General features: G+C 46.4%; 2 protein-coding genes across 7 annotated transcripts in view; one reads left to right on the top strand and one right to left on the bottom strand.

The window, feature by feature from the left end:
- The window catches only part of LOC8037538 (activin receptor type-1), a 124,620-nt gene extending 99,273 nt beyond the window's left edge, over window positions 1-25,347 (top strand). For all 6 annotated transcript variants that reach the window (XM_029979581.4, XM_042287545.1, XM_029979582.4 and 3 more), the window contains 4 exons: window positions 9,488-9,858; window positions 14,836-15,085; window positions 18,488-18,618; window positions 21,999-25,347. In XM_029979581.4, the coding sequence (XP_029835441.1) occupies window positions 9,488-9,858; window positions 14,836-15,085; window positions 18,488-18,618; window positions 21,999-22,133 (887 nt within the window). In that variant the 3' untranslated portion in view covers window positions 22,134-25,347. The remainder of the gene's footprint in view (window positions 1-9,487; window positions 9,859-14,835; window positions 15,086-18,487; window positions 18,619-21,998) is intronic.
- LOC115319546 lies at window positions 19,935-21,840 on the bottom strand. The gene is made up of 2 exons (XM_029979585.4): window positions 20,716-21,840; window positions 19,935-20,334 (listed from the first exon to the last, which is right to left on the bottom strand). The coding sequence occupies exons 1-2, from the start codon at window positions 21,446-21,448 to the stop codon at window positions 20,273-20,275; spliced, it is 795 nt and encodes a 264-aa protein (XP_029835445.2). The 5' UTR covers window positions 21,449-21,840; the 3' UTR covers window positions 19,935-20,272.
- Window positions 25,348-25,616: the final 269 nt, after the last annotated feature.

Genomic DNA, 25,616 nt, shown 5'->3' with positions numbered 1-25,616 from the left:
CTTTTAAAAGGGGATGAACAATTATAAACAGATTGACCCGACTTGCCACATTAGAGCAGTTCATTTTCATTACGACAGGCTCTCTTCAAGCATCTTGCATGGTTGAGCTTGTACTGGTCCGTTTTTATTTTCGGTTCCTATCAAAAAGTGATCTCTAAGCCACTGGACCAACCTACAACATTCAAAATTTACGGAAGCGGAGAAGTGGTTGGGAGGGCTAAGCGGGCAAGGGTTGCACGCCTCTCGAACCACCGTCCGTTACATTTGCTTAGTGGCTGGGCTTTGCGAGCAGAATGCGAGCTTGCTCGAGTAACTTGGATCCGTTCAGAATATAATCCCCTCTAAACGACAATCTCCGCCGCCTGGGAGGAACGTAGGCGGGCGAACGATACGCCTCTGGGTTTTGCGTCACGCCTGCATTTCAAGGGTCAGAATTACTGGTTCCCGACACCAGCACGATTGACGGCCCCGCCTGCGTCTTTGATTGTATATTGATACGGAGAAGAAGGAGAAGAGCGCGACGGCCCGCGGCCGTAGTGAGTTCTGGCTCGCGCTTTGGCGGGCGGGCAATCAGATTAAAAACCTACCGCTGAAAACCACCCCGTGTACATAGTCGAGAACATGATAAGCATCGAATGGGACTCGAATATACGAATTCGAATGGAATAGCAAGTTCCCGAATATTTCGATTCGCGAATCGAATTCCTAGTTTTCGCTCACTGGAATATTTGATATATTCGGCCAAACACGCGCGGTCGGCGCGGAGCTGACAAAAGGGCCGTTTTTTCTCCTGATTTTAGTGCCGTGATGTTCGACAGACCATGCAAGAAACACCTCTTGGTCCTTCCATTCCACAACAATCTAACACACAGGTTAGAAAAAAGAGAAGTGACGAACGCCACAAACTTTATAGGACGCAGATTTACTCATGATCGTGACACAATCTAACCTTGAATCACAACCAAAACATCCCGTTTGCGACACTTCCAGAGAGGAATTGTTGGGAGGCCGGACTTCTGTGCCATGCCTAATCCTTTTCACGAGTAGAGCCCTTCTTTTCAAGTTGAAGCGCCGATGTAAAACACACTTTCCACACTCGCAGAAAACGGTGACTGCAAGATCACAGAAAGAAAACCACGTTAACCACGCCGATGAAACCAGCCGAGATGTCGTCGTCGTTCTGGTTGTTTGTTTGGAACCGCAAGCCGCGAATTCCGATTCGGAACAAAACGGAAAAATGGTGCGCCTAGATTTGAGAGGGTTTCCAACCGTTCGATAGCCGCGTTTGAATTACAAAACTGCAAGAAGGTGACGAAAAGACAAAAGCGTCAATCAGGCAGGCGTCGTTGCTCTTTCGTTTGCTTGCCTTCTTCCACGTGACAACACAACACATGCGCTCTTACGACCAATCTGCACAGGGGTTGTCTCCAAGGTTCCAGTTTCGCTTGCTTCTTCTTTTAAATCTAGGCTCTCTAAAACAGGGTAGATGGACGGACGAATGCATGTATAGCGGCTGTTGGACGGTGACTTGCGCCACCTAACCACGTTTTTTTTTTACTTCAGATTATATTGTTTAAGCCTGTTTACTTAGATTTAACAGCCATCTGTCTATTTATATAAAATCAAATCCCGGGTGTCCTTTTCCTCCCTTAAAATTGAGACCAAATATCGCAAAATCCCCATTTTCAGAGATATACAAATATTTAAAAAGAGGACATGTCGCGGTGTTAGGTGATGTTTTTAACGAGGAAGAAAGGCATGTGTGGCTGTAACTTTGGGTGTTTTGTGAAGCTTAGGGTAGATAGATTATGTTTGCGCCATAAAATTTAATCTTTAGTGCCCAACGACCATTAGCAGCTGCTTTTTTTTTTCTTTTTTTTTAGCAGACGTTCTATACATTTGAGCTTTTGTTCCATAGGTGCATACTCTGCACATATAATATACTCATTCACAGCACACTTTGAAAAATTCCTACAAATCAAATCACTATTCGATATTCGGCTTTTTTTTCTTAATTGAATTCGGTATTCGATTTGAGAAGTACTCTTGGGTATTTGCACACCCCTAGATTTTAGGTTTTGTCTTATGTACCCGCGGCAGCGAGACGCCTCAGCACATATAAGCTCGATGGGAGTGTTCCAGGTGAGATTGTTAGTTAGAGTCACACCGACGTACTTATAGGACGGGACGTCTTTGACTAACTTATTTTCTAATGTGTATGAGAACTGAGATCCTTGTCCTTTCCGGGAAAACTGGACTAACTTGCTTTTTGATTTTTTTAGTGTCATGAACCACCAGGTGCACCATGCCTGGATTTTGTCCAGGTCACTTTGAAGTAGAAGATGGTCTTTAAAAGAAACTATCCTTCGATATAGGACGCAGTCGTCAGCAAAGAGGCGGATGTTAGAGGAAAGTTTGCCTGAAATGTCATTAATAAAGATCAGAAAAAGTAGGGGACCAAGAACCGACCACTGGAAAACTCCTAACGTGACCGCAGCGCGGGTGGATGAGGATAAGAAGCTTCACCGAGGAAAAAAATAATTAAGTAGAGTAATTAAGCGCAGCTCTTTAGGAGGAGGAGGGCAGGGTATGTAGGTGAAGGTCATGTGTGATGTCACGCAACGTCAGACGTAACGTCACGTGTGACTTCATTAAGGGAAACATCACATAATGAAACGTGCGGTGACGCCGACGCCGCTCAAGCCGGAAACGGGTGCCTAAGAGTTGTGCTCTAAAAAACAGTGCCCAGTAGTGTGATTGCTGCGCCAATTGCGCCAAACTGCGCCAAGGGGCTAACCCTGATACATCCTGCTATATTTTGCCGAAATATGGGTAATCCGCGCCAAGCCTGCGCCAAAGGATCAATTTCGTTCGCCTTTCAAAACCGAAACTAAACTGAATACCGTGTGCTAGGTGGCGCAGTTCCGACAGAAAGTACCTTGCATCAATCGTCCATCTGGTCTTGCACGGTTTTTCCCGCCGTCTCTCGTTTCACACTCGTCGCCTCGTGGGTCTCACGTCTTTATTAAATTTTTGTAGCGATAGATGGAAGCGTATATGGACGCTCGGACGCTAGCGTTCCGGGTACCAGCCATGCCTTCGTGTTGTGAAATGGAAGCTTGCGCGGCGGGAATCACTTTGTAAGCTGAAGCACTCACTCCTGAAAGCAACAGCCGTGAGAAACACCATATTTGGTCCCTGCCTACCATTCACCGTAATTATATGACGTCGGGTGTTGCCGTCCCCACATCGCTGCAGATATGGCGCTTTCTAAACTGAAGCGTAAGGACCGCCGCAAGGTCTTCAACATTCCTGTCCTTGTTCAGATCATACGTTACTACAAAAATCCCTCTTTTACTTAAAGATTGCTGTGTATTGATTACCTAGGTTTCTCTCGGTGGGCTTTCTTTTGAGAGGGACCCCAATACGTGAAAAATCTGCCGCGAAAGAAAGTTGGCGAAGAGAAGTGAGCTAAAGCAAAAAAGGAAATGTCTGCACACTGAAGCTGCACAACGCGCTTGTTTGTTTGTCCGACTTCAGTCATTGCACAAAGCGCTCCAAGAACATTTTGACCCTGGCTCGTGATGCCTTGCATCGATGCACTCAGGTGCTTTTTTTTCTGTTTTTTGTTTCTGCTGAACTGTTTTTTGTTGGATGCTGGACAGTTATATTTTGCATACAATTTTGGAAACCAGTTGGCGACGGAGTGGAGTGGCATGGTTTTGGTTTCGATCAAACGGCCGTCTCCGCTCGCACGACGAAGCATGTGCAACTGCAAGCTGCCAAAGTTGCCCTCACGTGCATGCAAACATCTTTGCACTACAGAGGCACCAGCCGCGATGCTTGCAATCCGTTTCCTTACGGTTGACAAAAATCTGGCACGTCGGGAACCAGTAAAACGGTGTCAAGAAGTTTTTTGGAATTGCTCGGCAATGCTTGGAGCACTGTACACTTGTGACATGCCTCAATGTCTCTTTGGAGACATTGAAAGTGGACATTCATTACTTGCCGAAGGCAAAGCAAGGCTTGCAGCAGCCTTGCTGGAAGTTTTGAAAAGCAAAACGAAAAGCACCCGCTAGTCGTAATACACCTTTTTCTTGTGGACCATTTCGCATTGTACTGCCATAGTTAGGTGTTTCATCAGTCGTTAACTGCTTTAATTTATTATATTATATAACTAGTCAACCTAATGCTGTGATATTTACTACTAAGCTGGTCATTTTTAAATAAATTTTATGTGCAGTTTGGTTCTGATTTACTATCTATAGTGGGTACATAAATATGTATCATTTAACTGAATCATTGCAAAATGTGTCATGTCATTGGCATTTCAGTTACATGTTGAAAGACTCCCACGTGATCTAACTTGACCATAAATTGTATATTGCGGCAAGCAAAGTGTCCTTCATTTTTCCAGCACTTAAAAATATATTTGTATTTTCTAAGAATATCTGCTTCAATAGCCACTTCTGCTGCTCTGAAACACTGTTTTGGCTGCTCCAAAGGCCACTTTTGCTGCTCCAAAACACTGTTTTAGCTGCTCCAAAAGGTGCTCCAAAACGGCTAAGGCCACTCACATCACTGAGTGCCAGAAGCCTCGAAGGTGGATAGGAACACTACGTCCAAGTCTGGCTCTGACCACATATTTGATCAAACAAATCTTTGTAATGGACATCTCGCGGCAGCTTTACCGAGTAAACAAAGTAAGTAAGTGGAGTTTGCCGATAATTTCATCCGGGCGTCAGTTCTCCTCGTACTGCTCCAGGCCTTACAGGAATGCAGTCACCGCCACTGCCCTCTACATTGTTTCGAAGCAGCCTTAAATTGTTTTGCATCTCCGCAGTCGGCGTTTCCCGAGGTGCCTCTCGCTTCATGTTTACCCTGGCCACATGCAAGGTCTGCGATCGCAGCATCCGTGGCAGGAGCAACAACGGAGATGTTTGCATTGACGAGCGCAAACGAATGAGTTATTCTCGGTGGCTTCTCCTACGTGTTTTCACACACTCCTGTAGAGACGGTTGCAGCTCTGGGAATGGTGCACCGGCTTGGCAGGCGTCAGAGAAAATCCAAAAACTGCGCAATCTTTCATCTTGGGGTCCCGGGTGTGCTTTCTCATGCATGAAAACCTTCTCGAACCCATCCAGTATGCCTTGCTTCTCCTGTAAAACGGTGGACAGTGTTGAACAGCCAATGCCGGAATGTTGAATTCTTTGGCGATTTTAGACCGTCCACTTTTCTCAACCTTGCAGATCTAAGGTACTTTGGGTAAACACTTCCATACGATGCACGTGTGCGTGTGGTAGCATGCGCATGGGGGGGTCCCGAAGGGATGAGCTCCTCTGGGCTCCACCGCTCCCTCGACCCGATTCCAAGGGCAGCGTCGGGCGCCAGGAGTAGCGTTGGAACATAGACACTGCTCCCGCTGCTACCTGCCCGCATCAGAAGCAGCGCTCTGCCCTCCGTCACCTGTTTCATTTGTTTGACATTTTCCCAGTTCGCCTCGGTGGAGAAGGGGGAGGGAACACAAGGGTCTTTGTGCACCTGCGTGCATGCTTTCGGCACCTCAGCTTTCATAATAAGTGTGGTTGCCTGCCGATGCACTTTGAATGATTCAGTTCAAAATGCATCCATGTTGGCTGGGACCACAGTGAACTTCGATAAAAACGATAATTCGAAAAAGCAGTTTTTTTTTATAACGAGAGATTACTGTAGTTTTCTCCTGATAAGACGCGTCTCAGGACAAAAGTCTTCACAGACCGAAACACTCTAGGATCCTAGGCTAGGGCGTGATGCGAGCACTTTCTCTCTTACGTTAAAAGATGAAAACTTAACAATAATCAGTCGGCTTTTGTTGGCCTGAAAGACGCCCTGCGCACGTTCAATGCTATCGGGGGGTTGTCTGAAAATTGGCACATGCACATAAAGAATTTTTCAGTTTTTTTTCTCTTTTAGGCGGGGAATTAGAAACACCATGAAAAAATAAGATTGTCATGGCACAGCCTATCTTCAAAGTCATTGAGTCGTGCACACAGGGCAGTGTGTTCTTTCTGTACAACCTGGACGGTTTGTTGCACGACTCAAAACTCTCTTGAAGGATCTGCAAGCATAATTGTTTGTGATTCGAATGTTGACATTCGAGTTCCTATGTGAGCTACTTGACTTTCGATTGACTTCTGGTTGTGTTTAATCTCGTCCCCAGATTTAATCATACCAGCCTGACCTTTTTCAAATTTTTGCAAACGGACTTGTCAGCAGAGACATAATTTCCGCCAACGATGGCTCTGGCGGAGCATTTGAATCAGACCAAAGAGCGAGGTCTGTCTGGGGGCCTGGGTTTTATCAGCAGAAAGCAGCAGCAGCGATGTAACAACACTCGCCCATCGTTAGCGCATGTGGGCATGGGAACGTAATTAAGAATATGTCGCGAGTTCTTTTAGCTGGCAAAGATACGAGGTTCATCACCAACCTAAACTATGAAAAAATGCAGACCATGAGGTATAGTCATCATGTTGCTGTTCCCATGCCCACATGGTTTGAAAAAAAAAAAAAAAAAATGGAGCTCATCAAACGTAAAAACAAGCAAAAAAATGTTTTTTTTTTTTTTTGTTCACATTATTTTGGAAGTTATAAGCAAGTTAAAATGAGAAGCAAAACGCTTTTGCCTGGTGACGCATTGGGAAAAATGAATTGATTAGAGGGTTGGGTGCTGGTTAGGCTTTACGACTGCCGTGACGAGAGTCTCAAGAGCCCCCTTGCATCGTCCTAGACTCAAACTGAGAAGGATGTTGGTATTCTGCCATGCCACGCCCTGCTCCGCTAATAGCCGATTCACACGACGAACTGATTCGCGGACGGATTGATCACGTGATGACATGTCCGCGGTTCATCCGTCTCCCAAGCGCATCCACACGAGGGAGACGACTGCTCGCCACCCCACAGTGCCGCGAAACTCCAACATCGCACCGTGGCACCGTTGTCCAAGAGAGAAATCGACGTTTGCTACCGCGATTAAGAATCGTACGCCGCTGTTACGCACAGATCGAGACAAAACACCGGGGCAGGCTTCACATTAAGCGCCACTAACTTTACTAACCCAAAGCATGACGGTGACACAGGTGTGGTCCAGGTCCTGCTCGAGAAAGCTTCGGCGTAGACGCGACAAAGTTCTGGGCTCGCGGAGGGGCGTTTGGAGATGCCTTCACCGTTGCCTTCATGCACTCCGCGCTCGTGCACAACACTCAAGCACACCACATTCACAAGAGAGGTCTTGCTCGGTGAAATCCTGATCGGACGTGCAAGAATTACCGCGGCGTGCTCGACAAGTTATGACGGGAGCTTCTTGACACGGACCCGGAGGAGTACCGAAACCTGCGTCGCGTCAGCCAGACAAGTTTCTGGAGTTTCTTTCCCTCGTGGAACCAAGAATCGCACGTCAAAATGAACCAACGAACGCACGAAACACAACGATGCGCCATTTTTGTTTTGAACGCCCAGAAGCAAAAAACCAAGAAAACAATGTACCGTTGTCAGACTAAACACTTTCCAAGTCAAGCTCCCGCCAAACGTCCGCGAGTGAAAAAGGCACTCAACTTTATCAGACCGCGCGTCCGCGGACGAGGCGCGGATCGCAGGAATCGGTGACATGCCGGTCACGTGGTACACGGTCCGCGGACGAAAATTGCGATTCGGTCCGTTGTGTGAATCGGCTATAAGGAGAGCCCGACCAAACGTGATTACAGTCGGGCGCACTCTGCTCCACTTTATTTATGTCTGCTCCCGCTGATCGGTACCTATGCAGTCGGCGTGATCGAAGCAGCGATTCTTAGCAGGGTTTAGCTGCATTGTGATAGCTTAAAAAGGAGACTTCAATGGTGGAAATAACGAGTACAGATAAGCCTTACTTTTCTCCCGAACGGCACACAAATGTCGGCGAAAAAGATCGCAATATTGCTGCCGTCAAGATTGCTCGGCACAAATCAGCTGCTTTGATGGACGAATCAATACTTAGCATTTGTTGTTTTGAGCGGGAACGGCTGCTGGCACGTGCGACTAGCACATGATCATACAATACAGGAGATGGTCCTGAATTCTGACACCTTTGGCACGTCGTCCAGCCTTTTGCCTGCACCCCGGGCAAGCGCATCGGGCTCCTTAGGCCTACCAGGCTTCCCGGTAGAGTGCGTCCAGGGCACTGATTGGCGAGAACAGCACACAACATGCGGCAAGAACAGCAGATGGAAATCGCAGGAATAAGCGGATGCACCCCAACTGGTTCCGACGTCCCAATGCCCGAATGGGGCATTTGCCCAAACACATGTTCTGCCAAACATGTTAGCAGCGAGTACTTAATTTAGGCACGCCTCGCTAATAATTCATCCTACAGTGAAAAACCAGCATGCATTTATGCACGTGCTGTTTTGTTGCTGTGGTGTTTTGTTGCATGCTGTTTTGGCACGTGCTCTTCTGTGTCTCCGCTGTTTTGATGTCGTGCTGATTTGTCGCGTGCTGATGTGTCGCTGTGCTGTTTTGACTCATGCTGTTTTGTCGTGTGCTCTTCCGTCGTGTTCCCATAAATATGTTGAGTTATTTTTTTTTACTGTGTGACGCTAAGGTTAACAAGAAAAAGCTATCTCGGGATGTTCTTGTCTGTACCTGGAAGAAAATGATTATCTTGCTGTAAAAATAAACTCCAACATCAAAGACCCAGTTCCGGCCAATATGTAGTGCTCTACTTAGGGATAACTTTTCTTGGCAATGCAGTCCAAGTTGTGGGCCCCCTCCCATTCTAAGTGCAGACAAAAGCTCTCCTCCTCTCCTCCAAAATGCCAAGAAAAGTTATAGTATAGTGATCGAGACCAGGTGCCAAAGTTTCAGAGCTTGTCATTTCTAGATTCAAAAGTTATGAGCAATTTTCAGAAATTTTGAGTGACAAATGAGAAGCCTACAAATACCTGGGGATGAATAACATCAGCCACTGGGATTGAGCCCCATTTAATTGTTACGCCTAGGTGCAAACTTGCCTCGAAATTGCTATTAATTGTTTCTTTCATATTCATTTTTGTTAGAGTTGCCCAAAAATATCAACCAGTGACCATTTTATGACTTTTTATATGGATTTAGATGTCCATTCTTATATAAAATAAATGTGACTATTTAGCTTTTTAGATCTTAGCTGAAACAAATTTACTCTGAATGATGAATAGAAAAATAGCCTGAAATGGTAATTAAGAATAGCTGCTCTGCGTTACTGCACTAGCAGCAATGGCATTGCCAGTGCATTGCCCCGTGTCATCTGGTAGCTGTTTGGACATAAGTGACATGACCTGCTCTGTGCTTGAAAATATTTCTTTGACTGGGCGAATGTACTGTAATTGCTTTGGCCATGCAGAAAGGCTTGTGTTTGCAACTCGATGGGGCGAGAGCTTTGCCAAAGGTGTGTTGGGAGAGTGCAGGGCAGAAGGGCCGCTGAGAAGGTCTCTTGGCGCAGGCAAGGGCCGGTACGGGGAGGTGTGGTGCGGCGTGTGGTTTGGCGAGAGCGTGGCGGTGAAGATCTTCTCGTCGCGTGACGAGGCGTCTTGGTCTCGGGAGACGGAGATCTACAGCACGGTGCTGATGCGGCACGAGAACATCCTGGGCTACCTGGGCTCGGACGTGACCTCGCACAACTCGTGCACCCAGCTGTGGCTGGTGACGCCGTACCTGCAGGCGGGCTCGCTCTACGACTGGCTCAGCACGGCCCCACTCAGCAGCCAGCAGATGATGGCGGTGGCCCTGTCGACCGTCTCGGGCATTGTGCACCTCCACACCGAGATCTACGGCACCCAGGGCAAGCCTGCCATCGCCCACCGGGACATCAAGGTATTGGGAAGGAGCTCAGTGGTAGCAATGGCTTCGTTGCTCGAAGGAAGATTCCCGCTTGCCGCACCACTTAAACTCTGAAACTGGCAATGCAGAAAAGGGGGATCGGTCACTGTCGAAATAGCGCTCAAACAACTGTGTCCAAAACTGAAAGATCTTTGTTTTAAAAGGCGATTAGTGGCATTTCGTAGTTCCACGTCGCGACTTAAGCATGTTCCGCTCGGAGCTTCTAGACTTGGCGTCTTTTGTGCTGTTGAACGAGTCGAGAGGATTTTAAGCTCCCCAGTTTGACAGCGTGTTAATCGATTTCTACTCCCTGTGCATGACGGTAGAAATGCGCTACTGTACAACCTCTGTGATATGTTTCCGTTCCATACAATTTTCTGGTTCATACGTTCATGATTAGAAACACGGAAACATATGTCTCATGTATGTATTTTTTGGTTCATACATTTCTGGAGTATACGATTTCCCAGGAAGTACAATCAAAATTTTACCAAACATGAATCGGAAAGTAGTCTTTTGCCAATAGGACGACAAAGCCCCTTCGCACAATCGGCTAATAGACCGATCTCACCAAGCGTTCCACGCATGCGTGACGCCGCCATAACTGTAGTTCGTAGGAGGCAGACGCCAGTTCACGAAACAGCTCATACCGCCTCGTGCTCTGCTCGCGCAGACCTCCAGCAGGGTTGTCGCGCATGCAGAAAGACTAAAGCTCCCACAATGCATGTCAGCAGCGGTGGCGTACTCAATTGAACTAGCTGGTGAGATCGGTCCATTCCTGTCCAGTTTGATGTGCAAGGGTTTCAGTACACCTGGTCTCTTGTGCCTAAAATTGTGATTGTTTCGCAGCCAACGCTGTAAAGTATGCGCTGTGTGAAGAGACAGTCTGCTTTATTACTTTGGCGTGATAAGCTTAGCCAGCAAGGATTTGGCTCGCTCGGTTTACTACCGTAAAATCCTGAGAGATGGCCCACCTAACATCGAGAGCAAATCGAGGTCGAGGAGAACAGCGGGAATGTCCTGCTGAGCGAAGTAAATTCTAAGCCGTTGTGCTAGATTGCATCCAAGCAATGCGGAGAGCAAGTCGTCTGCTTCTTGCACAGCAGATGCAGTGACTTCAGAACGACGCTGAGCTCCGATTGGTTTTGATTGAAATGATAGTGGGTAGACCTCAATGCTAGGGGCCTTGAGATATACCCACTATTTTTTTTTCTAATCAGCCAATAAGAGCTCGCCGTTTTGACGTCATGCAACCCCTGTGCAAGAAGCGGACAAACTTGCACTTCGTATTGACTTAAGGAAAACCTTCCGTTTTATGGTCTTACTTGCTAGTTTTGTCAGTTTAATTTTTTTTATTAAACTCCTAATCAAGCTCTCTTGTTTTTATTTAGTCAGTGATGCCTCTTTTAGTAAGGGTTAATTTAGTGTGTGTGTATGAGCAGGAATGGTATAGGTGGTATCATGAAGTTTTCAATATTTTGCATTTATACTTTTATCATACAGAGTAAATTTGTACTCTGTCAAGGATTGGAATACTCTTGATTTGTACTCTGTTCATAGTATTGGAATACTTTTGTTGGCTAAAAAGGGACTTGAAACTTTTGTATTTCCTAATGGTGAGCTGTAGTCAGTATTGGGCTTTATTTCATACCATACTATTGCAGTTTGAAATGGTTTTGTTTTTAACTGTGCAATTTAGGTTGTTAAACAGTGAAAATGTCTTGTTTTCATGAGGCTTAAGTTTTTTTTTTTTTTTTTTAGTTGCCTATGCCTACTATTGTAAATCCATGAGAGGAACCAACCCGCTACCATCAGGAGAGTTCTCAATGGTAGCCACTCAATGGTAGCCATTCAAATGTCTTTTTGCTATGGGTTGGAATATATTTAAGGAAAGTTTATGTTTGGAAATGGTTCTGGAACGTTACATGGAGATGCTTTTTTATTTATATTTCTTTTTGTATTTCAAAAAACAGATCTGTGCTTATAGCTTTAAGGAGTTCCAAGATTTGCTTATAGTGCTCCGAAACTCAATTTTTGTTGCTCCTGAGCTGCTCTAAAGCTGAACTTTTACTGCTCCAAAGCTGGTCCAAAGGGGCATCTTTGCTGCTCCCAGACCTGCTCCAAAAGGCTGAAGCTTGCCTCCACCCCTGTGGGAAGTTCGACAACTCAACTCTCTTGAAAATATTTTGACTGCTGAATTGTATGACATTTTAATAACTGTAGAGTATTTATTGGAGAACAATATCATGAAAGCAATTCTGTTTGTCGATTCCCAGAGCGTTCTTCTAGCCGTTTCGTCCTTAGCAGACAGCAAGAACTTGGTCATGCAACGTCTTCGGGTACGGTTAAGCCAGGCACTTCAGCTAGGACACCCGATGAAATTCTGCTGGGTTCCAACCATGAGAAAGCACACTTGCTTGCTGCCTCTGCAAAAGAGTGCCCCAAACTGCTCTTTGCCCTGCCGTACCTAGACCTGAAATCAATCATACAGAAATCGATTATCAAGTCATGGCAGGTGGACTGGGGTATGGGAAAAAGAGAACAAGCTTCACGTTATCAAGGGGTATGGAAGAGCTCCTTCCATGAGGACCATCAATTTGAAGTTCTCCTTTGCCACTTAAGAATTGGTCATACCAATTGGACTCTCTTGTACCTGCTCTGTGGTGAGGATGTTAAGCTTTGGGACAACTGTGGCAAAGCTATGACTGTTTAGCACATCCTGTGGCATTGCAAATCTTTGAATCAACAGCGCCGATCATGTTTTCCAGAACTTCTCCAAGATCACCTTCCCTTTCATTCATATTTTCTGCTTGGTAATCAACCCTTGGTACCCTCAATCGACTTATAAAGTTCCTCCATAAAACTGGCCTTTTACACCAGTTGTAGCTTGCAGTTCTTTTGGATTACATCTCTAAGCTTCTTGGAAAAACCTTTGGTTGGTGCAATATGGCTTAAGTTGTTCTTGCGCCACAAAACCCCAATCATCATTATCATCATGTGTCTTAAAAGGAGCTAAAGGTTGCTCCTTTGACATTGTTTCAGGATGTATCGCATTTCTACTCTCGTTAAATATTTATTTTCAGTTTTGGAAAATATTGATCATTTTGAAGAAAACAAAGGTGTCTTTGGCCCTGCATGCATGCCTTTCTTGTTTGGCAACAAGCTCTGTGGCGCCATCTATTGGATACCCTTGGCACGCTTCTCATCCGCATATATTGCTCCATTTTTTATGCCTCATTCTTTTAAAAGTCCTATAAGTGATGATTTGATGCACCAATCTGGACGCCAGACAAAAGTAGTTTTACTCAAGCGATTCCATAACTGGAATACCAGGAAGATTTATGTGGCTAGAACCATCAAAGTTAAGGTCCATTGGTGAAACTGCCCTTCAATAATAGCCCCCTCTTGCGTTCAATCTGAAAATATTGTAAAATGGCATGTGCAAAAAACGCCAACATCTTACTGGCAAGTCTATAGCTGATATAACACTGACTTCCGAGACAATTCATAGAATTCTAAGGCAATTCATAGACTTGCCATTTTATGGTGCTTTTTGCGCATGCCACTTTGCAGTACTTTCAGATGGACTGTAAGAGGGCGTAATTTTTGAAGGGGTCTATGGCAGCCTGAGAAAGAAATGAACCACCTCAACCCCTATCATGAAGAATTTTTCTTTAATAAGAGTTTCTCGAAGCTGTCATGTTCGACAGTGTAACCCACTTACCATAACGATAATGAGACAACCCGAAATTTCAATTGTTACAACCGATTATCGTTGTATCTGGGCTAGAAACTGATCACTTCCAGCTTAGAGACTCTAGAAACTAATCGTTATAAGCGGTACAGTGTTATATGTGGTATCATTGTAAGTGGGTTGCACTGTATTGAATTTATATGATTTACGAAAACTTGCTCTTTCACTCTTTGTTTTGAAATTAACATTACCTCTGTCTGTCTACTCAGTTATCCTATCCCTCACTTCCTCCTCGTCTTTGACTACTGCAGTCGACTTCCCTTAATACGACCTTGATGGGACATGCGAAATAGGGTCGAATTAGTGCAATTAAAAGATGTGTATGAAATTCTGAATATCCAGCGCTTTAGATCAGATGGGCTTATATTTTCATATTGAGCCGTCGCACACCGCCGCATGGGGGGGGGGGGGGGGGGGGGGTAGCAGCCGTGTATGTCGTTTGTGCATTTGGTGCAGTGGCACCATTGCAGCACCACCTAGGAGCAGCGCTCACTGCTTCTCAGTGGTGCTGCAGTGGTTGTTTTGGTTGTGCGCTGCCAGCAACCATTGCAACACTGCTGCGGAGCAGTGCTTGCTGGTGTTGCAGTGGTCGTTCTGTGTTGAGACCCAGCCGTGTCCTGTGTCTCAGCATCTTTTTCTCTCTCTTCATTATTCGGCTTGCACTTTGAAAACGGGTTTTTTGGTTGATGGGTGCGGCCAATCGTGCTTGTATTTTCCCTACCGTGTAATCCGGAAAAAAAAGCCTGTTTTTGTGTGTAATGCACAGTCAATCGGGGTTGTTGTTTTTTTATTTTTTGCCCACCGCCGGTTCTCTCTAGGTCGAATTAACCGAGATTATATTTCAAGATGAGTTTCTTTTTCTATAAAAATGTATGGGCTTTTGCCAGGGCTTTTGAACAGGCTGGGATTAAACGATACTATGTGGAATGAACACAAGTGGACTGTAATGTATTAAAGCATGAGTTGATAGTAGTGCTTGTCCTGTCTTGTTCTTCCACTTGTCCTTTTGGTGATGTCTAACCAACTAGTCCAACAGTTAATTTTGTTATAATACAAATGAGCTCAGTGTGTTTTAAGTATTTGCAAGGTATTTGTTATATTTTCCTCGCCATTTATATAGAAGAATGTAAAAGTTTTTCCTGTTGGTGAGTGCTTATGGTGTCAAAAAATGGCACAGAGGACATGAAGGAAAGCATGTGTGCCATTGTCTTATGCAGACCAAGAACATCCTGGTGAAGGCGAATGGGACGTGCGTCATTGCTGACTTTGGCTTGGCCGTGACGCACAGGCAAGCCACAGGGCAGCTCAACATTGCGCACAACCACCGGGTCGGCACCAAGCGTTACATGGCACCCGAGCTGCTCGACGAAACACTCAACACGTCGGCGTTTGAGTCGTACCGCCGTGTGGACATCTACGCCTTGGGGCTCGTGCTCTGGGAGGTCTGTCGACGCTGCCTCAGTGGAGGTACACTCACTTTTGGTCCCCCTCCTGGGCCGGCAGCACAGCCCTGAACTGCTTGTGCTTCAGGTCTTTCAAAAGATTATGGAGGGTTCAAGGGAAATTCCTCCGGGTGCATTCTACCGGGAAGAGAGTTGTCTGCTGCCAGGAAGTAGCAGCTGTCTGAGGAGTCTGCAAGAGATTGGGCAGAGAGCCTTAGTTCTTAAAGCTTGCTGTTACCACCATTCACGAATCCTCGCGGGAATCCTAGGTATGGGATTGTACGTGTTGCGACTCGCCCTAGTCAGGGGAAGGAAGCATCCCTTTTGCATGCGTACCCAAGCGCTTTATTCACAATCACGGCCGACCCAGCCCACAAAGAGAAACGGAGAAGTGCGCTATCTAGTGCATGCTACCCACACAATACACGGCACACCCTTTTCGCACATGACGCCGCTACATCCCCCTTTCCGAGAGCGAAAGCCCCCAAATCCAAAAATGTCGACAAGTTCATTCTCACTGTAGCTTTCACTCTTCTCCCGGGCTACGTAAAACATAATTACGTTTTATCGTATTCACGACCAAATAATCTTGACGCCTTGTCGAATGCAATTGTTAAGACGAACAATCCCTGGAAAACAATTAGCACATGTATCAGCCACAAAAATAATAGAATAATGCCAATTTGCATTGTACAGCGTGTCCCCCGAAAAAATGGACAGTGTATTTTTCGAGGCAGAGGCTCCATCTACGCGCGGGGGGATGTAGCCAAGTCGGGAGGAGATAAGGCTCCATCCACGCACTATGTCACTTCCGGTGGGGATGTACTGCCCCCCTCCTTGAAGTAACTATGCGTCGCCCAACGCCGACTGCCAAACTCGCCGACTGCCACAATTGGTCGGCGCCGTGCATGACGACACGCGCCGACACTCCCTAGATTGTGACTTTAAACGGAGGGTTTGAGGCAGTCGGAGAGTGGCATATTCGGAACTCGCGGCGAGATGCGGTGACGTCATTGTGACGTGGCAGAAGCCGCCGCGGATGGGAAAAGCTTGCCGACTCCGACCTAGGCGAGTTTGGGCGAGTTGGGTGCGAGATCAGGGAGAAGCGTCCAAAATGGCAGCGTTTTCGTTCGTGTTTTGCCGTCGGCATAGGTATTTAAACCACGCCAATGTGTTTGACGTGGATGACGTTCATTTTCGCCTCTCGAAAGACGTGGTAAGGTGGCTGTGCGGTGAACTGCGTGGCGAACTGGGCTTGAGGCGATGGAGCCGTGAATGAATTTCGCCCCCGTCGTGAATCCTACAGCCAAATTCTACAAAGTGAATCCTAGAAACAAATGTGTTTTTACGGCAATCTGCAACCAGGAACGCAATTTACCGTTACCTACAGGCTTTTACAATTATTTTGATGGGCTGCTGTGCTGCGTGGATGCAAGATAAAAGCACTTGATAAAATTCAAACTAAAACAGATGATAGAAGAAAAGCAATGTACATGAATGGCGCAGACTAACAACTGTGTAGTTTCTTTCTCATCTTTCTCCTTCCACACCGTATTTTGACAAAAAAAAATTGGCCGTTAGTTGTTTATACAGCAGGAGAACATTGCGACATTGTTACCTACTGTAGATAAGCAATTTAGCCAGTGCAGTATGACTGCTAGCCTAGGGTTTTTAACGTGCACCACACAGTAGTGATACACGACCGCATGCCGGTACGATGCTCATCCAGATCGACACGGGCAGTGGTGGGGATGAATCCACGATCCTGGGTTCTGCACCGCGAGCTTTTGCTCCACGTGCACCCTACCTTGAAAAAAAAGAAAAACACAATGTGTCTGTGTGGTGGTGTGGGGGGAGAAAGACGAGAAAGAAATTACACAGTTGTTAGTCTGCGCCATTCCTGTATGTTGTTTTTCGTCTATTCTCTGCTTTAGTTTCAATCTTTATCAAGAGCGTTTTTCTACGTGGCGCAGCAAACCATGACAATGTCTAGTCAACTAGGCCATATCCAAGCAATGTTTGTATAATTAGCATCCCTGCTGTTACCTATTCTTGTTTGTCATTTACGATTTAAATAAAGAAAATTGGGCTGTATGTATGTTGATACTGCCGAAAACGTGGTCTGCCTCAACGGGGGCGATTCTCCGAGGAATTTAGCCAGTGCCGTACAACCGCTAGCGTGGGGTCTTTAACGTCCATCCCGCAGTAGTGATACACGACTGCACGCCGGTACGATGCTCATCAACGTCGCAAAGGGCAGGGGTGGGGATTGAACTCAGGATCCTGGATTCTGCAACGGACCTTTCCCTCGACGTGCTTCGAGCTGCTGTGCGCTAGCCCAGCCGGCCACCGATCCCCCGATTTAAATAAAATAACAACCCTTCACTGCGGAGCGTAGGGAAAAATCGGAGCTACGCTGGGGAACTCGCCGCCGTTGGGGGGGTCGGAAATGTAAGAGGGGGAGTGAGAAACACGCCGGGGCGGAGTCAAAAGAAGCTCCTCCCCTCCCTCGTGACGTGGCATCGGAGAGATTCCCGCCGGAGGCGAGTTTAGCCCCCCAGGTGCCAAAGTTTCAAAACTATGACCATTATTCAGTCTAAAGTTCTAGGTGATTTTCTGAACATTTGGATGGGAAAAAGGGGTCCGCTTTCTATAACCGGCGCCATTTAGCTTTATGTATTGTAGGTATGATTTCATCTTTTTAGAGTTTATTTTTCGTCGGATTCGGAGGGTGTTTTTTGGTCTTTATATTTTGCCTAATATTTGGAGGGTGTTTTTCAGAGTTTATTTTTTGCCAAAAATTCTGAGTTTATTGGAGTTTATTTTTCTTTAATTCCCAATTCTCCGAAATTCAGAGTTAAACTTTGCAGTGTCTTCTATGAAAAATAAATAAATAATGTCGGGGTGTAAACATGCGATAAATAAAAAAATAAAATGTCTAAACGCTGTAATTAATCAGCTGTATAAATCTGCCAGATGAGCACACTAGGACGTAGTTTTACCTATCTTTCACTTCTACGAACACAACCACCCACACGGTTAAAGCCGTATTCAAAACCCATAGCTGCAGACTTTTCGTTGATAAGAATCGTAACTCCATCCGTAATTTATCACCGTGCTCACATACCTCCGCATCAAACGGCCCTTGCAACGTCGAATGGGCAGTCGCCACGTCGATCGTGGCTGACTTTTAGTTTGGACATGAAGGCAGAACAAGAGAAATAGTTTCTTGGCTAATTGGGGCAACGAAACTACTCTCCCTCTGTTTTTATGCAGCAGAACGCAAAAGTATTGTGATTAGTATTGCAACATTGGAACGTTTACAGACTGGCATGATCCTTTGGCGTTGGGGGTTGTTTCCTCTGAGGGGGACAAGTGGCGCTCATCTATTGGAGTCCTGCATGGAGCCTGTGGCGTTTGCCTGCAGGGATTGCTGAGGAATACATGCCACCCTTCTATGACATGGTGCCGTCGGATCCGAGCTTTGAGGACATGCGCAAGGTGGTGGTTGTGGACCAGCAGCGCCCGGTCATCCCCAACCGGTGGTCGTCGGACCCTGTGAGCCTCCTCTTGCTCACCCCCCGGGCCTTGCTTAGGTCGGCTTGCAAAGCTTGGCCTTAGGCTGTGGCGTCTCAGGGCGACCACCTGTTTTGGCTTGCTGGATGCAGCTTTGTTCCAGTCTTGCTCTCGCTCAGGTCCACAGCTCAGAAATGACGTGGGCCAGAAATTTTTTTGGGAACTGCACGGGCTTTCAAAATCTGGCATCATTGCAGTGGTTGCCATCTTGAGCACATCTCGCAGTGTCGTGCCGGTGGGCCGCAAAGAAAGTGCCCGCGGGCCGCATGTTGTGCACCCCTGCTCTCGCTGCTTTAACATTCAACAGCCTCGCTGGGGAAAGGTCAGTTGGGGAGCTTTGTGATGTACTGTGAAACCCGTGTAGAACAAACCCCCGTAGAGCGAATTATCGTCGATATCGAACTCGCGGAAAATTTAAATAAAAATGCACGTAAAAAGTACTTTTTATAACGAGCAACACATTGGCTATGTCGAACTTTTTCCCCCAGGAAGGCTTCAAAAAACGTACGAACAATCGTTTTCTAGCCTGTGCCTTCCCCCAAAAAAAGGTAGGAAAGAAAAAAAAAATTCCAAAAGCTCCAGCCGTAAACAAAATTGAGCGAAGAGAAGCGGTTCAAAAGGGGAGAAAACTAGAAAAAATTCTGTGAACGCACGCACAGAAAAAAAAATATTTTTATCCCAAAGTGGTTGCCCGCAAAGAGAAGCGATTCAGTAGGGGAGATAAGCGAAAAAAAAAAATCTGCACGCACCCGAAAAAAAAAAAAAAAAATGTTAGCGTTTTGTTACAAGGTGGAAGTGAAGAGATGAAGAAGAAAAAAGCTCTCGCCTTTCAACGAACGCATCGTGAAAGGTCGTTGTAAATGGATTTGCTATATCGAACTACTTGCTATATCGAACTGATCGTAGCTTTTCCTGCTGTTCGTTATAAATGGGTTCGACTGTATACAGCCAAGTGGATTTTACAACATGAGTTGGACTAATGTCAAAACTTTTAAACTACCGTAAAATCCTGAATTAACGCCCCCCTTTTCGCCGTAGATAATTGGCAAAAAAAGTGGGGTGGGCGATCTTTCAGTATTTAATAACGAAAATCACAAACAAAAATCGAGTAACGCGTGCGCCAAAGCAGCGTGGGTTTCCCTAGCTCTCATCGCTGAAACCGTCAAACGACACATCGCTTTCGCTATCGAAGATTAAATCGCCTCGTCAATGAGGCTCTCGGGATCCTCGGGTCCATTGGTTACCGAAGCCAAACGGTCGTTGAGCTCGCCGTCCTCGGAACCATCGAGCCCTGTGGATATTCCGTTTGAACCAACTCCGCACGGTATCCTCGGAGACGGAGGCCCACGCCTGAGCCACCAAGTCCACAACCTCTTGACGCGACGGCTTGCGAAGGTTGCCCCTTTGGAGTCACCGAACCGGAAGAACGATGCCCAAATTCCACGCGTCCTTGAAGGGCTTCATCCATGAGACGTCCGCGGGTTGCAAAATGGACGTGCAACCGCCCGGTATCAAGACGACGTCGGTGTCTTTTGCGTCGAGCGCTTCTCGGGCCGCCTGTCTTGTGTATGGGTGCTTGGTCCAGTATGAGCAGTCTCCTCACGTCGTCGGCGTTCGGGCCCCAAACTCTCCTAGTTCACTCCAGTAGGACGGGAGAGGTCATCCAACCGTTCTTGGAAGAAGTAACTCGCACATTTGCTGCAAGTACAACAAGTATAACATGAAATAACAGTTCGGGCCCCAAACGCACATTACACATGCTACGCCGATGAGTGAAGATATGCGAACTGCCCGATTTTATGGCCGAGCGCCGAAGCACGCGCAAGTGAGTAAGCTTCGGAAAGCCAGCAAGTCACGCGCCAACTGCTCGTGCGCTCAAGATGGCGGCGGCCAGAACGGCTACGCCATCTTTCGGAAATGGGGCGATACAAAACAAAACGGGCTGTGGCGTTTTGTCAATGGATGACGCAACAGTCGCTCTATTTAAAAAAAAAAAAAATGCTGTCAGCCTTATTTTTACGCATTTCTAAGGCTTCGTTTCGACATTTATACCCTGAATGGTGATTAATTACAACATACCTGGAATCCTTAGAGAAAAGAGTACTCTGGGGGGAATCCGGCCGGTTGGCTCCTCCAGTACGATCAAAGCAGGTAGCTTGATGCCCGCTGCCGTCGCGCACAAGGCCACCGTCATCCCTCTCCGAGCACAGCCGGTGTTGGCGATGCGAATACTCGACTCGCCGACAGCATTGTTGGTTCTCGCAGCAGGGCAATCCATCCGGACCATAGTCTGATCCATGTTGGCTATGTTGTAGTCCGAGTAGTTGTGCTCCAGGCGCAGAGTTGACACAGCCTTTCGGAACACCGTAATTGCTTCAACGTAGTCGGCAGGCAGCTTCTGACTTTCGTTGGTCCCCACCCGCATAGACACATTAAATCGCTTCTTCCAGTTAGCTATGTACTGGCATGACGCTTGGAAGTTTCCTAGGCCCATCTGTTCTGCCAGTTTCCGCGCATGCTCTTGAAGCAGGCGATTGCTGACTGCTCGACCGGCGGATCTCTCAGTCTCCAGGAAGTCCATCAGTGCGTCGTCGATTTCTTCACTAAAAACGGGTCGTCCCCTACCTATTGCTCTCTTCAACTTGTTCGTTCCATGGTATTGTTGTAGAAGTACTTGGTAGCTTGTATTCCATTCCCGTACACGCTTCTGGTCAACTTCGAAATGGCGCGCAGTCTTGCTCACGTTAGCTCCATTCTTGCGGTGCCATTCCACGACTTCCACTTTCTTCTGGATGGTATAGCTGGACCTCATCCCGAGTATACACAAGAAACGTCTTCTCAGTTTGCTGGTCGAAAGATTTTCTGGGGTTCTCGGGCGATCTGACGACAACCACTAAGTGACCTTCAACGCTTTCCTGATGTCATTCAATAAGTGATCTTGACCGCTTTCCGGGTTCCTTCCGTTATCTCCCTTATTGTGTGTGGCCTCTTCTTTTTGTGAAGGGAATCCTAGGCTTTCCAAACCTTCTCCCCTACCCTCCGGCACCTTTCTCAACCTTCGGGCATCGCTATTTTTGGAAGGTGGGCGACCTATCAGTATTCGAGGGAAACACGTGTTCGAACATAAAAGCGGAGTGGGCGATCTATCGAGTGTGGGCGCTATTTCAGGATTTTACGGTAGGTGTAGTACATTTTTTAATGGAGACAAGAAAAGCGCATTGCGAAGATCCTTTTGCATTTTATTGCGTGTTTTGTGTGCCTGGAGCAGTGACTCTACCATAAATTGGAGTGAATCATAGAGACTCATCTAAAATGCAATGGGCAAGCTAGAAGAAAGCACACTGTAATTTTTCTTTGCTCAGACGCTGGTGGCCACAGCCAAGCTGATGAAGGAGTGCTGGCACCACAATCCGTCAGCCCGGTTGACCGCTCTGCGCATGAAGAAGTCTTTGCTCAAGATTGCGTCTGCAGACCCCAAGATACAGCTGGATGTCTAGCTTGCTGAAAAGAGGTGAACTCTTTGCAGCCAAGAGAGAGGAGGATGCTGTGGGCGCTACAGGTTTTTCTCTGCACGACTGAGCCAGCAGCAGGAGATGGTTAGATCAAATAGCAGCATTCTCGACTGAGGCATGCTCTGCACTGTTGCCATACATTGCAAAGTTGCTCTTAGGACAAGTGGAGATGTTTGTTGGAGGCTGGCAACATTAATTTATTCAGTTTACTGTCAGCTTACTTGAGTTTATGTGGGCTGGCGTGGAACTTTTAAAAAGGCACGCAAGGAGGAGAGAATTTCCCTCAGCTTGTGAAAGACAAAAACTATTTTTCTATGATAAGTAGAAAATATTTTTAATCACCTACACGACAGAAACGAAAAAAAAAAAATATTTGAGGCGTCATTTTAAACGAGTCATTGCTACATGCACGCCATTGGAGACTATGCAGTCTTCTTTGTGATATGTTTCCGTTTGTGGATTCTCCAAAAGTGTGTGGACAAAATGTTTCTAGGTGCATCATTCAAGAACTGTGTCCCCATAAAACAAGGTTGTGTTGGGACCCCCAGATGTTGTCATTGTCTGGAAACTGCAACCGAAATATAATTTGTTTTTAGCTCGGGATGAATGCACAAGGCTGTTTTGATGGGGTTACAGGATACCAGCACTCCAGGTTTTCTTTATTGAGGTGTCGGGAGCTCCTGAAATATTGCCAGTGTTTGTGGCTTTGTGCTCATTCTAAAGCATGAACATTCAGTTGTTTGATTAGTGCTACATCATTTTGACTTTGCACCGTGAAACCCATGAACGGCGGGGCTACATTCAGCTGGGAGTGGTTGCGCTGCTTTTGATATGTGATCAGTGCAAAGCCTACTCGAAACAGTCTGTATACCTAGTCAGTAGCATGTATGCTATTGGGGAACGAGACACAGCTACTAACATAAATGATGGCCCTTGCAGATGAGAAAGATTGGTTTTCAGTTCTGTGGGTGAAAGCAGCTCGTTTTTGACCTCTGAACAAAAGTTTGTCCTCTTCTCCCCAACTGTTCAGCGACCAGCTGTGAGCAAAAGCGTTCCCTTGCTTCTGGGGCTGGGATTTGTGCAACTTTTAGGCTACATAGATATGGTGACCAGTGGTTTGTTTATCTTTGCTTGAGGGCAGCTGTTTGTACAAACTCACTGAGCGTGCAAGACTAGCCACTAATGAAGCAAGTCTTAATAAATGAGTGATCAAGCAAGTTATTCGTAATGAAGAAGGAAGCCCCTGGTTGTGTGAATCCCAAGATGGATGGCCGCACAGGAGCTGCCATTGCTGTAGAGGCCCAACTAATGGTAGCATTCCATAAGAGCACCTCATATTTCTTGAGTTTGGTTTGTTCGGGGCAAATACATGGCACGAAGCTTAGCTCCTAATCTTGAGAGAATGCTTGCTAGTGAGAAACTGGTAAACTGCAAGAAACTGCATGCTTGCAAGTGGAGTTTGAAAAGTGGCAATTGGGGTGGGTAGCTAAAAAGTGATTGAAGCAGTGCCTGTGGTCAGTTGTTTGCTAAGCATGTGAAGCCAAATGGTGCAGTGCAAGCCCTGTTTACTCTTGAAGGAATACTCATTTCTGTTTGTATGGGAGTCTGCTGAACTAGAGCACTGCACGGGCCAGCTCCAAATTCATGCAAACAATCGGAACCGCCCAACTACCGTAAACTAAGAGGCAGTCTTGAAACAAGTGACCTGACCGACTCAGCAGCTGGTGTAGTCGGGCGTTCTTAGATCTCTTTGCACCCCAAGCCACAGTCTTGCACGCTTGGCAGTCAACACAAATATACAATGCAAGGTCCAGGAGTAAGACAGCTGTGTGCCTCAGAAGGGTACACAAGGTACACAACAAACGACTTGCTAAGGGAAGGGAGAAGGACTCGACAGGTTTTCCCTCCTGCTCCAGACAATTTTCCTTCAAACTCAAAGGGGTTCATAGTTTGTTCTGGACATCCGGCAAAGTGCTTGTCCGTGCAACACACCCTTGTCCCAGGCTAGGAACAATGCAATTGCCAACCTCTGGGGTAGGCCCATGCAGTGCTCTAGGCTGCGCTGTCACCAAGTCAGCGTTCATCTATCTGTATTATAGTCGCCGACCGATTTTTCGGACGCTGATAATTCAAACTTGTTTGATATTTCAGACCTAAAGAAAGAACTGTGATCTACCTCATAGAAATAGTGCATATTCACGATCAATGTTTTGGACAGCTAAGTTGAATTTTTCGGACAAAATCGTCACGAGCAATCAGCGGGAAACAGCCCCAGGAAGCGGTCATTTTAGATTGGCTGCACATGAAGTGGCTTGGCAGCTCTACTTGAGTACTGCCAAGTATAGGTGAGAGTATGCTACGGCTTTTCCCTCTTTTTGCTTTGTTAATTTGCCATTCTGCAGTTATGGACCTACGCCTCTCATCTCGGTTAATCGTGTTTTTGTGCTATGCCAGCTTGGGCATCACAGCCCCATGTGTTCGTCTGCCGCCGCCAAGTGTTGCTAAGAAGCGTGCAAGGTACTCTTCCATGACGCTAGAAAAGAAAACAGCGATTGCTAACCGAAAGTGGCCGATCGCAAGCGGAGGCATAACATGAGGCGAGGCACTATCAACGGCTTTTTTAAGCCCGCTTAGGCATAATAAAGGCAAGTTTTTTAATCTCCTCTATTCTTGGGACGTTTCTTTGGTCCCTGCCAAGTCGGAAGAATCGGTCAGCGACTGTTTATATGAATGTTGGTGATGCAGTTGTGGATTCCCTCGCAAGGATGCGCTGTGTCTTGATAGCGCTCGACAGGGAAGCAAAAGTTAAGATGGGCAGTCTCGTGCGCTCCTCAAACGCGCTCCTCAAACGTTGGTGGACTTCCTGGCTCATGGTGGCAAGGAAGTGGGACAGCAGTGTCTTGCACACAGGGTTTTAGGCCACGCAATGTCACTCGGTGAATGGCCCCTTCGGAAAACACGAAAGGACTTTGCTTTTCTAAAGTTCCTTTACTCACAGACCGTTCAGTGCAGAGCTTGGAATGTTGGTAAAAGTTGCGTGCCAGTTGTACATATAGGCCAGCTGCCATAGGAATGTGTGTCATTGTACAAAAATATTCATAACTAGGAGTGTCATTGAGGGGAAAGACCTTAATGCCTGTTCAAGGCATGTCGGGTGGGAGTCTTAATCGAATAAACAATATCTTCTCTGGATCTTTTCCGTGGCCCAGATTGTGTCTGACTTAAATTCTCGATTGGAAGGTGTAACAAATTTGGAGATGATCATTGGGGCTGCATTTTTTACGGACGGAACTGTCATTTTGGAACTTTTTTTTTTGCATGCTTTCTTGTCTAGTTTCAAATTGCTGCAAGGATCCATTGTTCCACAGAGCTGGACATCAGTTACCATACTTAAAATACAGTAGGCTTGTGATGATTCACTCTCTGCTATCTCATACTTCTGGTTAATTCAAACAAATTAAAAAATTC

Source organism: Ixodes scapularis, unplaced genomic scaffold (genome assembly GCF_016920785.2).
Source record: "Ixodes scapularis isolate PalLabHiFi unplaced genomic scaffold, ASM1692078v2 PGA_scaffold9__187_contigs__length_104089568, whole genome shotgun sequence".
In the NCBI taxonomy this organism is placed as follows: domain Eukaryota; kingdom Metazoa; phylum Arthropoda; class Arachnida; order Ixodida; family Ixodidae; genus Ixodes; species Ixodes scapularis.
The sequence above is the reverse complement of the archived record's forward strand: the minus strand, read 5'-3'. Positions and strand labels throughout refer to the sequence as shown.

Coding starts and splice junctions, on each gene's coding strand:
- LOC115319546 (XM_029979585.4), bottom strand. CDS start 21,448: ATGAGGTCCAGCTATACCATCCAGAAGAAAGTGGAAGTCGTGGAATGG. Junction 20,335..20,715: donor CTTTTCTCTAAGGATTCCAG/GTATGTTGTAAT, acceptor TTGTACTTGCAG/CAAATGTGCGAGTTACTTCT.